This window comes from Brassica napus, chromosome C3, assembly GCF_020379485.1.
Source record: "Brassica napus cultivar Da-Ae chromosome C3, Da-Ae, whole genome shotgun sequence".
NCBI lineage: Eukaryota > Viridiplantae > Streptophyta > Magnoliopsida > Brassicales > Brassicaceae > Brassica > Brassica napus.
The window spans coordinates 69770319-69783182 of NC_063446.1; the positions used below are offsets into that span (position 1 = coordinate 69770319).

The window sequence follows — 12864 nt, forward strand, 5'->3', positions numbered from 1 at the left end:
AAGATGTAACCAGAGCATGTTCCTCAAGCTATCCACTGTTCCTAGAGGCTAGACAAATAATTACAGCACATGGAGTTACTTTCACAAAAACCTTCCCAGAATCTTTTGACAACATGGAACATAAAATACAGAACCAACTTAGTGGCAGTGAAATGGACAATTATAATTATGCATATAAAGAGAGTCAATACAAGGCCAAGCCTGTCTTTAGCTACAATCTGATCCAGAAGCAAAAAAGAGAGAAAAAAACTACATATATGGAGGATAGGATTGTCTTCTTTGACAATTCAACAGTTTCCTTTTCTTGAGCTAAGTTGGGAAAGTTCGGTTTCATGGTAGACATGAGAAGTGCAATCAGTTTTACTCACCTTCCCACCCTGATTGCCGAGCTCTCTTCTCCCACAAGGCAGTGATCTTCCTCTCCTTGATCAACAGAGCTTGAGCTCTCTCCCTAGCCGACTCACAAATCTCGGTGGCGGCGTTGCATTTCTCAGCTTCCTTTTGGTACTGAGATGCAACTCTCTTAGCTTCTGCGAGGGTAACATTCATATGACGGGTGTGCTCATCTGCAACTGCTTCTTGAAGCTTCAGCTCCTCGGTAAGAAGATCCACAAACTGCTTCTCCATTTCCTGTTTGAGCTCTGGATCATCACCTCCACAATCTGTTCACAACACAAGTCAGAGAAGGAGCGTAAAGACTTCACAAGAGCTATATAACTTTTATGTTATATATCAGTAAAACGTCATGCAACAAGATAAGGAAATGATATTGTGTCCGAGTGAGTCAGATCACGGATAACTATCAGAGTAACACTAGCCTATTCTAGAACCAAAACTCAATTGGGATAACTAATGGCTACTAATCATCAAAACTTCACTTCTTCAAATTACTGAAGGCTCCTCAATAACAATCAAGCCATTCTTGTAACTTGACAGAGAAACATTACACGCATAGCAGCTAAAGCAAAATCAAAGCTTCAGGATCGAGATCTAACCTGTAACAGAGAGATTCGCAAGCCCTGCAACAACAAAAAGAAACCAACTTGTTAAACTATCCACAAGCTGAGATTCATTCTTAATTGCTTCAAAGAGGCAGCTTTGATTCAAAGATCCAATACTTAAACCAGATCAAGGACACGTCAAAGTTCTGATCTTTACACTAGAAAGGAACTAACTTTTCACAAGAAGCTGTGAAAACAAAACTTGCCATCACGAATCCAATGGAACATTCAGATCCAAGACACCTAAAAAGTTCTGATCTTTATACTAAAAGGAACTAACTTTCACAATAAGATGTGAACACAAAACTTGCCATCACGAATCCAATGGAACATCTAGATCCAGACCAAAAACGAGAAAGAGAGGGAGAGAGAGAGAGAGAAGATGGTGGTAATACCAGGAGCAAGCTCGAGGAGAGACACAGGAGGTGGGCAATCACATAGGCAAGGAGGACAAACAGAGGTCTTACGAGTGGATCCAGCGAAACCCTTGTTGAATTTCCAATACAGGGCAGGCCCACACACCACTAAAGCAGATACAACCGCGAAGATCACCAGACATTTCATGCAGTCTCCGGAACGACGCGCCATCGCTGCGTAGAACACGTAAGCTCGATCGAATGAAACCAGAGTGCAAGTTGTTGCAGCAGCAGCAACAATGGCGATTAGTGTGGAAGAAGAAATAGAAACAGAGCTAGCAAGTGTGAATGAATGGGGTAAAAGTGACAAACGACGGCGTTTTAATGGATCCGGACCAGTTGTCGGTAGGTAGAGTGCATTTCTCACGGTGCATCACTCTTGACTGTTGTTTTGTTCCAACCAATTAGTTTGGTATCTATCTATATATATTATTATAAAATATTGTTCTCTCGATCCTCAGCCCTCCACATCAGCAGCCATTTAGATAAGTTGCTCTTTCGCGGCGACACATGACGCTGATGACCGAAACTCAACATTTCATTAAGTCGCGAATCATGCTGGGCTTTCAATGTTTGGCCCGGAGAAATGGGATTCGCCCTTAACCCTAATTTTGCTCGACTGAAGAATCGCAGATCGTCTCTTCTCTTCTTGCGATGGCACCGCGTTATGTTTGTGCTTCCTTTCTGTATCGGAAACAGCCCGAGTTGTGATTTCGTGATTAATCCTATTAACTCCATCGCCCACTATGAAGTCTTTCTCATTCCGGACTGCAATGGTGGTGTGTCATCTGTATAAATATGTGAGTATTTCTCATTCCGAACTCATCCTCTCTTCCTATATCTTGCAATATACTGATTCGCGTCGTTATGGTTAAATCGAGAGTCTTCTTCACCGAACCCTAAACACATCCCCTACTTGGATCCACAAGTGGCCTCCGTCTTCTATTGGGGCTGGCGATTGCTCCGGGAATAAAGCGAGCGAATGAGACGGCAGAGAGAATAAGCTGCGGAAAAACTCAGGCTTTTGGAGAAGGATAGAGGACAAACCGCGATCGAGAGGATTTCGGATACGGAAATTAATATGTGGACGATAACGGCGAAGACGGTGGGGATGTGAAAGCCATAGGGGGTTTGTTGGAGAGAGAGTGTGTGAGGCCTGATGTGATATTAGTTGAGGGAGAAGAAGACAGTGACGATGAGGATGATGATACGGTGTTATTGCAATGGGATAAGAACGAGGAAGTTTGATATCAGTCAAAGTTATCAGCCTTTTGTATACCAAGTATGAAAATGATTTTTTTATTTATTTTGTGATCATATAAAATCCCAACTAAAATAATTTCCACTAATAAGAAGTAACTCTATTGCTTCTTAAAAATCTAACGATTTTTCTGTTTAGAGATTTTGCTCACAGGAAGTCGTTGCCGATGTACAAAGCGGAGGAATTGTGGCGGCGGAAGAGCTTCAGCTATTGATAAGCCTAATCATGTATTGACACCAGAGGAGGACGAGAATCAGTGTCAGAAAGCAGGCTATGGTCAGGTCCTGCATGAGCCCTTTCTGAAATTCTTAAAGCATGAAGAAGGAGATGAATCGGAGGTTTCTCAGGAGACAGAGAGACTCGCCGTGGAGTATTGCGATCCCAAACCAGGTGAATTTGTGGTTGGTGTTGTGGACCTGTGGTTTCTGACAACGAGAACAAACTCGATGTGAGTATAGTTGCGGATATGTTGGGGACCATGATGACGAATGAGAAAGTTCCATTGTACTACAAAGAATTTGATTACTTGCTCTGTGATTTAAATTACGATGCTGAAGAATTCTTGGTTCATGGTAAAATGGGGATTATTAGGGATGATGATGAAGATGGTATTTAAGTTGTGTAGTTTGCAAGGCAAGGCATGCCTGTGGTGGAGATAGGACAATGATCTTTGCAGATGTTTTATGGAGGACGTTGAGTGGAAGGCCTTTGCTTTCTTCTAGGCGTTACTTTAGGAGAATTGCTTGGCATCAAGTGAGGCAGGTCTCTTTTTGTTCCTTGATTTCAAAATTGTTATTGGTTGATGTATCAAGAAGATTCTAATGAAAAGTAGGTTTTTATGTGGCAGAACAAGCAGCTTAATGAGCCCACTGACGTTGAGATAACTGAGTGGAATATCTCTCACCAGAATTGAGGTAGGCTTCACATGTTTGCTTAGAGTTCATGCCATTTTATTCTGGAGGTAGGCTTCACATGTTTGCTTAGAGTTCATGCCATTTTAGTGGATTTAATAGTTAGGTTTTTGTTTCTTCTTAGGGCTTGAGAGGTTCTATATTGTTGAAGAAAAAGTAAAGGAAGAGTTTCTTTTTTTGCTGACTTACAATAAGCTTTTTGGTTTCACTGTCTCTAGGATGGAAGCATGATAAAGCTTTAAGAGTTTCAGAGATAACAAGGAATTGTTTTCAAGGTTGATGAACTCGATATACAAGCCGGACATAGCGAGATGTTGCAAGGATGTGTTAAAACCTGGGTAGTAGTAATCTATGACAAGAAAAATCATAAAAAATTTGGATGCTAAATGATGACGAAAAGACAGATGGAAATGAGGGAATTCGATGATTGTGTGTGATAGCAGTAGAGAAGTACAAAAAAATAAAGAATTTCACGTGGACCCCTTTTCATGATTTTCACTCTTAGTACTGCAGATTTTTATTCTTCAATATGAGGCTTTAGATGTGACAACATCGTTTTCTACTGTTCGGGGCGAATATATGCGCAGGATAAACTTTTAAAGCATAGCTTTGATTTTCAGGAAGAATCAGAATTTTTTTTCCTTACATGTAAACTTGCAGATGAGTGTCAAAGGAATATAAGATAATGCAAAAATAGTTAACCAACTACTGGTCGTACTAAAATACTTTTTAATGATCGTGATTGAGATTGTACTAAACAATAACATGGTTTCTTATTTTCCGTCCACTGGTAGATGGAAGAAATAAACTTTCTGAATATCTACAAGGTGAGAGGCCAGTGGGGATGTAAGTAGCAGCTAGGAATCTCTTTATCCAGAGAAAAATTTCGCTTATTTATAAATAAGAATGAAGAAAGAAAACATAAGAGTCAGGTCTTTCAGTGGAGATAAGATTTCCCAATTTACATATTGATGGTCCGGTTTAAAAGATTTAAAGGAGAGTTTGGTTGGTGTTTATTTTAAAGAAAATTTGTTCTTTGGTTTTATTTGCTGTGCGTCTTATTTGATCTGTAATGTCTTCTCATGAATTGGTTTAGAGACCAACAATATATTTATCGTTCTGCCATTTTTTAACATGATTCATTCTTTATTATAAAATAGTTTGGTTTACTTAGAAAATAAACCGTTTAAACATTCAGTTTCAATCAAAAACCATGTTTAGCAATTTATTTTTTCTTAATTATGTTACAATTTTTGGTTAAACAATTATGTTGCAATTTGATCAAAACAATCTTTCAAAACTGTTTTCTATGCAACAATCTAGCTAAGAAAATTTTGGTTTATTTGGTCATCTAATAAAATAACTTTGGTACTCTATCAAACCAGACCCATTTCTCAATTACATCATTATTAATAATAAAATAAGTACTATTATAAGTTTAGATATTTTCTGCTGCCACCTCAACCAACGAGAAAAAAAAAACATGACACATCAGTGTAAGTTCTTTAACATTTGAACTATCATACTATTAATAGTACATCAAATGCTCCATAATAATCTTCATAGCTAACAATACATCAAATAGTTATGGTTTTATATTTTTTATTAGTTAGCCTAGATTTTGGTGGTTAAAAAAAAGAAAACAATTACAGAATTCTTTTTTTTTCAAATTTTTGTTGATGTGAGTTTTATGAAAGATAAAAACAACATAGATATACTTTTCTCGGATATAATAATTCATAAATATATAATCTAACATGTTATTTATAAATTTTAGATAGCAACTATTCATATCATATTTTATGATACTTGCTTATTTTTTAAAAGAAAAAGGTAATAAATTGGCTTTTCTTATTCTAATTGTTAGAATTATTAAATTTAAGAAGAAATATATTAAAATCTATTAAATACAAGAAAAGTAAATATTGTGAACACAGAAAAATAAATTGTAAAATATGTAATAAAAATAGTGAAAATTATAATTAAAAATAAACTAAAATTTTATCAAAATTTAAAATATACTTTTATTTTTTCTATTTGTTTACCCGTCCGTAGGGCGGGTCCGGCCCTAGTTTTTAAAATTTTAATGTAAGATTATCTTGTATTACTATTATATTTTTTTATCAAAATCTTGTATTACTATTTATAGTTTTATATTTAAGTGTAAAAATTTATTAATTAATACTACTGTAATATTTTTATACATGTGCTAATTATTTATAGAAGTTTTATTGATTTATATTAATTATGACAAATATAAAGATCATATTGTAAATTACAAATAATTTTGAAGTTAAATTTAAAATTTTAATTTAAAAAAAACACTTTAAAACTTTAAATATAAAGTTTTGCAAACTCTAAAATACATAATGTTTTTAGAGATGCTCTTCAGAAGCTAACTATTTGAAGAAGAAACCTAATCATCCATTTCCCTGACACAGGAAATGATGCAGTTATCTAAATGTCATAAGAGATCTTGTTACCTCTTAGTACCATTCGTTGAACCTCGATTCTCCCATGTAATAAAAACCGTAATGCAAGTGAAGCTATACTCCTTGGCTCCGGCTCCCCCTGATGCAGTCTTTTTTCGCTTATATATATGCTCTTGAATCATCACAGTTTTTCCTCTCAGATGTTTCTGATATGATCCTGACCAGTATCAAAGTCCAAGGTATGAAAGCATGGCATGAACCAACTAAGCCATTTATCATGGTTTAGTTTAATGGGCATTTTCAAGGCCTAGTTGGATTGATCTATGAAGTTTTGGACCGAGAAAAGCTACTAGATTTAGGGCAGCACGTTGGGGCCTTTTAAACGAGGTTTGGGCTTTTGTTTAAGCCAGAGAATGGCCCAAGAAATTAGACATCAATGCCAGCCCAATTTTATGAAGATACAAGTCCAATAAAAACCCAAAACAAGAAGTTTCTTTGTTTGCCAAGAAGATGGACGAAAATCAGATATTGGAATGCATGAGAAGCTTATCTCTCTTGCAGCAAAGAAACATTTAAAGCCTTTTATATTTTCTAAGTATTTCTACACTTTCCAATGTTGTTCATGCAAGAGTTCTTGTTTTCCCTAGTTTTATTTCTACATTTCCCCAGTGGCGGATCTAGAAAATAATTTGAGTGGAGGCAAAAAATAATTAATTAATTAATTAATATATTTTTAATAATATATATATATATATATATATATGTGTATATTTTTTATATTTGATAATGTTATATATATTTTATATATTTCAAAAGAAGAAAAGAAACTAATAAAATGATACAAAAAAATATATTAAAGGAAGAGAAATGATGTATCAAGCTACTAAAACTATTTGGTAAAAAAATTACTAAATACAAAATTGATTTTGAATTGAAAAGAACCAAGGGACCAATGAATTAAAAAAAAACTATAAGAATGCAACGTAAGAAAAAGTAATAATAATATGATAGCTGGCCTAAAGAATCAAAAAATAAATTAAAAACAGTAAAATCGATGAACAAAAAAAACCTAAAAGAAAGCAAGGTAAGGAAAAAGAGAATATAATAAGTAACCAAAAAGGAAGATTAGAAAAAATAATAAAATCGGGTAAAACGTTTTGATGGGAATTTGATCGGTGGTTTAGTGGGTGCATAATGAGGGTTGAGACCAATTTTGCCGCTGAAGTTTCACTACTGTTTGTGCAAATAAAAATATCTCACTACTGTTTGTGCAAATAAAAATATTTGTAATTTTTTTCTGGTGGCAACTGCCCCCACCTTGTTCAACGTAGGTCCGCCCTTGCATTTCCCTATGCTGCTCATGCATAAATTGTTGTTTTCTATTTAAAATTTTGTATGTTTTATTTCAATTCATTCAACCTTTTTAATAAAAATCTTCTTCTTTAAACTTGTTGAATCATTTCTGATTGTTGGTATGTGATTTATTTCAATCTAACTTGGTTTAATCTAGTGTGTCATATCTAGAGGCGACCATTATAGGGTAGTATCAAGAGAATTTCCGCATCTCTTGTATCACCTTTTCGATCCACATCCCTCGATCGTTTGTTGCTTTCTAGCTCATTCGGTGCAAGGCTTATCCATTACCAATTTCATAGTGTCAATCTTTGGGAGGATCTCATCAGTTTCCCATTTCACTGACTAGATGCAGAGATAACAAAAAAAAAAATTCCTTAGGATAATTTTTTTTTTTAAAAGTTTTTGTCACAAAATAGTCCTCAACTAAGAAAATGACCAAAATAAGTTTTATTAAAAAATAAATATTAAAAATTTTAAAATAAAAAATAGCTATTTTGGTCATTTTCTTTTTTTATGGCTATTTTTATGACAAAAACTTAAAAAGAACTATTTGAGAAAATTGCCAAAAAAAAATACTCGGAAATGCAGTGGGATATTCAATGTCTTATTTGATGATGATTCGCTGAAATGTCCTTGCAGCTCTCTTGGCTTCGTATGGACGCTTACTTTGTGCATAGGTGAAAAATAGGTGTGATCTACCACAATGCGCCTGTATCAAGAATAAGAGTGTCTATGAGCTAAGTAGCAGACTTACCGGTCTCCATCTGCTGCTTTTAGAATCTCTTAAGCCCTTTCCATTGACTGATCATCAAGCCATTCAGTGCTCCATCTATCATTTCCTTGAATTGCAGTAAGAGGGTAGAATTATTAATCAGACAAAACAAACAATGAAAACAGAAGACTTCACCTATCTTTTAATGGGTGTATTTGAGCGTTGCATGTGTGAACCACACAAGCATAACACAGCATTAGGTGGCCAGTGTTTTTGGAAGAGAACTTGCTCTTGTAGTTGTCCTCTTTCTATTTCCATGTTATTATTGGTAAGAGAAAACAGCATTATTATAGGTTTTATATACTATTTTCTGTTTAGAGGATTTAAATACATAAACAGTTTGTATATTTTAAAGTAAGGAATTCGGTTATAACGTGATGATGGCTTTTCCGTTTTTATTCTTGATCAAGAGGATCCCGAGTTTCTCAAAATGCAGTTTCATCGAAAGAAGTATCACTACAAGAAAACAGCGGTATTCTGACGGACATTTCGACGGAAAATGAAATCCTCGGAATTTCCTCGGAATATACCGACGGAATTCCGAGGAAACATCAATCCGTCGGAATATTCCGAGGAAATTCCGAGGAAAAATGTGTTCCTCGGAAAAAACCGATGAATTCCGAGGAAATATTATAGGGATTTTACAAAATTCCGAAGAAATTCCGACGAACTAGTGATCGATTGATGAGTTTTTGGACATATATCCATCGATCGATCACATTGTTACGCTTTGGTCCATATTAGTGATCGATCGATGCGTTTTTGGACATAAATCCATCGATCGATCCGTTTATAAAAAAACATTCGAGATTTTGAAACCCCAAACACTAGTTCCTCGGAATTTCCTCGGAATATTCCGAGGAACACTTGATATCCTCGATCGATCGATGGAATAATCTAATCGATCGATCACATTGTTACGCTTTGGTCCATCTTAGTGATCGATCGATGCGTTTTTGGACATATATCCATCGATCGATCCGTTTAAAAAAAATTGACGTTTTGAAACCCCAAACCCTATTTTCTCGGAATTTCCTCGGAATATTTCGACGGAATTTCGAGGAAACCCTTTTCTTCCTCGGAATTCCCTCGGAATATTCCGAGAAAATTCCGAGAAAATAGGGTTTTTAAACCGAAAACAACGTTTTGCAGTTTGAATAACACTTTTTTTTATAAATTGTTTAGTATTTTTGTATTTACAAAACGTTTTTTCTATATAAATTCGATTTTACAAAACGTTTTTTGTATATAAATTCGATTTTTGGATTTATAAAAGATGATTTCATATTTATAAAAATATTTCTATTTATTAAAACTAATTTTGTATTTATAAAACATTTTTTTGATTTATAAACACTATTTTTTTATTTTTGTATTTATAAAAACTATTTTTAAATATACAAAACGTTCTTTGTATATAAATTTCATTTTTGGATTTATAAAAGATGATTTCATATTTTAAAATTAATTTTGTATTTATAAAACTTTTTTTTTTATTTATAAACACTATTTTATTATTTTTTGTATTTATAAAAACTATTTTGTATTTATAAAAAGATGATTTCATATTTATAAAAATATTTATATTTATTAAAACTAATTTTGTATTAATAAAACATTTTTTTATTTATAAAAACTATTTTATTATTTTTTGTATTTTAAATATGTTTTCTATTTCAATTTTAAACACTATTTATAAACACTATTTTATTATTTTTTGTATTTATAAAAACTATTTTGTATTTATAAAATGTTGATTTCATATTTATAAAAATATTTATATTTATTAAAACTAATTTTGTATTTATAAAATATTTTTTTATTTATAAAAACTATTTTATTATTTTTTCGTATTTTAAATATGTTTTCTATTTCAATTTTAATTTTATATTTTCGAATTTCAATTTAAAAAAATAAATTTATAATTTTTTTTTTTTAATTTTGGAAATATTCCGAGGAAGTTTATCCCTCGGAATATTCCGACGACATCTTCCTCGGAATATTCCGAAGAATTTCCGACGAACTTGTGGTCTTCGGAATTTCTTCGGAAATTCATTTTCTCGGAATTCCGTCGGAAATTTCCGAGGGATTTCCGAGGAAAGATGAATTTCCGAGGAGTTATTTCCGAGGACTTTTTTCGTCGGTATGTCGTCGGAATAGCGTTATTCCGAGGACATACCGATGATTTTTTCCCTCAGTATGCCGTTGTTTTCTTGTAGTGTATCGTATTAATGTAAAACAAAAGAATTTTACAGTCATCTATCAAGAAGGGATACTGTGTGCAGGGCCGGTCCTGGGCAAAGCCTAATGAAACATTTGTCTTAGGTCCCCAAATTTTTTGAAAAATTTTATACGTAAATAAGTCTCCAAATTTTTTTAAAAAAAAATTTAGACCTCCAAATTTTTTAAATCTTTACTAAATGGTTTAGGGTCTCGAATTCTCTCATTGTGTGCATACTTATTCGTAAGCACGAGTATCGTCTATGGGGATAGCATGTTTCTGATCTTCGGGACATTTCGTAAACAGTAGAATTTCGAAATGTACCAGAGACATTGATGAATCTGCATAATATAATTATATTGACTAAAAGATATAACTATATAGCTTATGCATTTATGTTACATGCCTAGAATTTATATGTTTAAATATTTGTCATTGCGAAAAGTGTTGGATCTGCCTTATCTTTAAGAATTAAGACTATTGGACTTTTTGGTGATGGTCGCGCATAATATAATTATATTGACTAAAAGATATAACTATATAGCTTATGCATTTATGTTACATGCCTAGAATTTATATGTTTAAATATTTGTCATTGCGAAAAGTGTTGGATCTGCCTTATCTTTAAGACTATTGGACTTTTTGGTGATGGTGGCAGTTTGTAACTTTGTATATTGGAACAGTAAAATAAAAAATAAGCATTTTCAGTTTTAAAGTACTAGAAAGGTTATCTTCCACAAAAATATGTAACATGTGATATTATAATTTTATTCCAAATATGATTCCATTCTATCACTTTAGTTTTGCCTTCCATATTACTTTTTTATAATTCAAGTTGTCTGTGAAAAAAAATACTCTTATTGGTTGATTTCGGTCCATTAAGAGTATTCACGACTCGAACACAGCACCACTATGCCATTACTGTCGGGTTTATTTTATCCAACTATATTTTTCAAACGGAACCAAAATGTCCGGAAATATTATAAACTTATATAGAAATCTTAAACTTTTTTTTTTTGAAAATATAGAAATCTTAAACTTGCAATTTTCAAAATGTTTTATGGCAAAATTATATTATATACATATGGTTTATAAGATATACATTATGAAAAAATACATGAGAAATAAAATAATTAAAATAACAAATATTAAAGTGAAGTTAGTTTACACAATTATCAAATACTAAATATTTTTTTCTCTTTTCAACTTCAATTTCAACTAGATTTTGATCCACGTTTCTAAAGCGCTGGATATTTTTTTGTTTATGAAAAATATATTAATTACACAGAAGAAATTATACATGTTATATATACTTTTATCTTTCAATATACATTTTATATTTCTGGCAACAAATAAATAGAAAATTAATATTTATATAATTATATTTTAATTGTTTTGATTTATATTGTAATGTTATTTTATCTTTCAACCAGAAATTAATGTGCTCATTATTTTTAACTAGATTATTTAAATTCGATGAAATCATTATTTTCATATCTATTTTGAACATGTGGTTTTCATAGATGAATTTAGTGACTCGTACATAAGCTGGTTTAGATATAAAGAAAAATTAGATTTTGACCCGCGCTTTGGTTTATTTTTGAAATTAAATAAATTTTTCTTACATAATTTCTATATAAGATAATGTATAGGTTTGGGTACATTTACCCGGATGCACTGAATCGTACCAAACTGGAAAAAAAAATTAAAATTAAGCTGAATTTTATAAATAACCAAGCATATCATATATCTTTGGAACCGAAAAATAGAAACTGAACTGAGAACCAAATGAGTACTTAAATTTTTGAAATACAAATTATATACCTACAAATATTAATTATTTTTAATTTTAAAATAACCAAATATCCTAAAAATATTGTTTATAAACCAAATTATGTAAAAAAAATAATGACTCGAATATTTTTTATTCAAATAATTAATAGTTAATTATTTATCCTATATTTTTTCCAAACAACTTAAACTACCCGATTTAAAGCGCAGGATATTTTACATTTGTGAAAATTCAATAAAATGTATCATATGCATTGTTAGAATTTGTAAAGTAAATAAATATGTTCTATTTAAACCAATGTTTTCAAACAACGCTATTTTTTTAACTGTTATATATGTTGCCAAACAAAAACTTAAAGTACTTCTACTTTAATAAAATAGATTGTTAATAAAAATTCTGTTAAGATCTTAAAAATTGTTATCAACCCTGATATGGTTAACCTGGTAAAAAGAATTAGAAAACACCTACAGTAATTTAAAAATATTGAATTGAACTTTTGATTGTTTTTTAATCAAATAATAAATAAATAACATTCTGAAAGTAAATTTATTAAATGCCAAAAAATTTATTAAATGCCAAAATGACTTTTATATAATATATGATTTAATTTATTGTAATTCCGGAGAAAAGTCTATTATTAATGAAGTTGAGGTTATCAAATTTTGTATTATTACCATTTAGCATATACTAATTTCAATTTGT

At 31.8% G+C, this 12864-nt stretch overlaps 1 protein-coding gene and 1 pseudogene across 1 annotated transcript; one reads left to right on the forward strand and one right to left on the reverse strand.

Moving 5' to 3' along the window:
- Window positions 1-142: 142 nt before the first annotated feature.
- BNAC03G77420D lies at window positions 143-2658 on the reverse strand. Its single transcript, XM_013830402.3, has 3 exons — window positions 1397-2658; window positions 996-1019; window positions 143-662 (listed from the first exon to the last, which is right to left on the reverse strand). Exons 1-3 carry the CDS (start codon window positions 1587-1589, stop codon window positions 361-363), a joined length of 519 nt encoding a protein of 172 aa, XP_013685856.1. The 5' UTR covers window positions 1590-2658; the 3' UTR covers window positions 143-360.
- Window positions 2004-4297, forward strand: LOC106390030 (annotated as a pseudogene).
- The last annotated feature ends 8567 nt before the right edge of the window (window positions 4298-12864 follow it).

Coding starts and splice junctions, on each gene's coding strand:
- BNAC03G77420D (XM_013830402.3), bottom strand. CDS start 1,589: ATGGCGCGTCGTTCCGGAGACTGCATGAAATGTCTGGTGATCTTCGCG. Junction 1,020..1,396: donor TCTCCTCGAGCTTGCTCCTG/GTATTACCACCA, acceptor TTGTTGTTGCAG/GGCTTGCGAATCTCTCTGTT. Junction 663..995: donor TGCGAATCTCTCTGTTACAG/GTTAGATCTCGA, acceptor TGTTGTGAACAG/ATTGTGGAGGTGATGATCCA.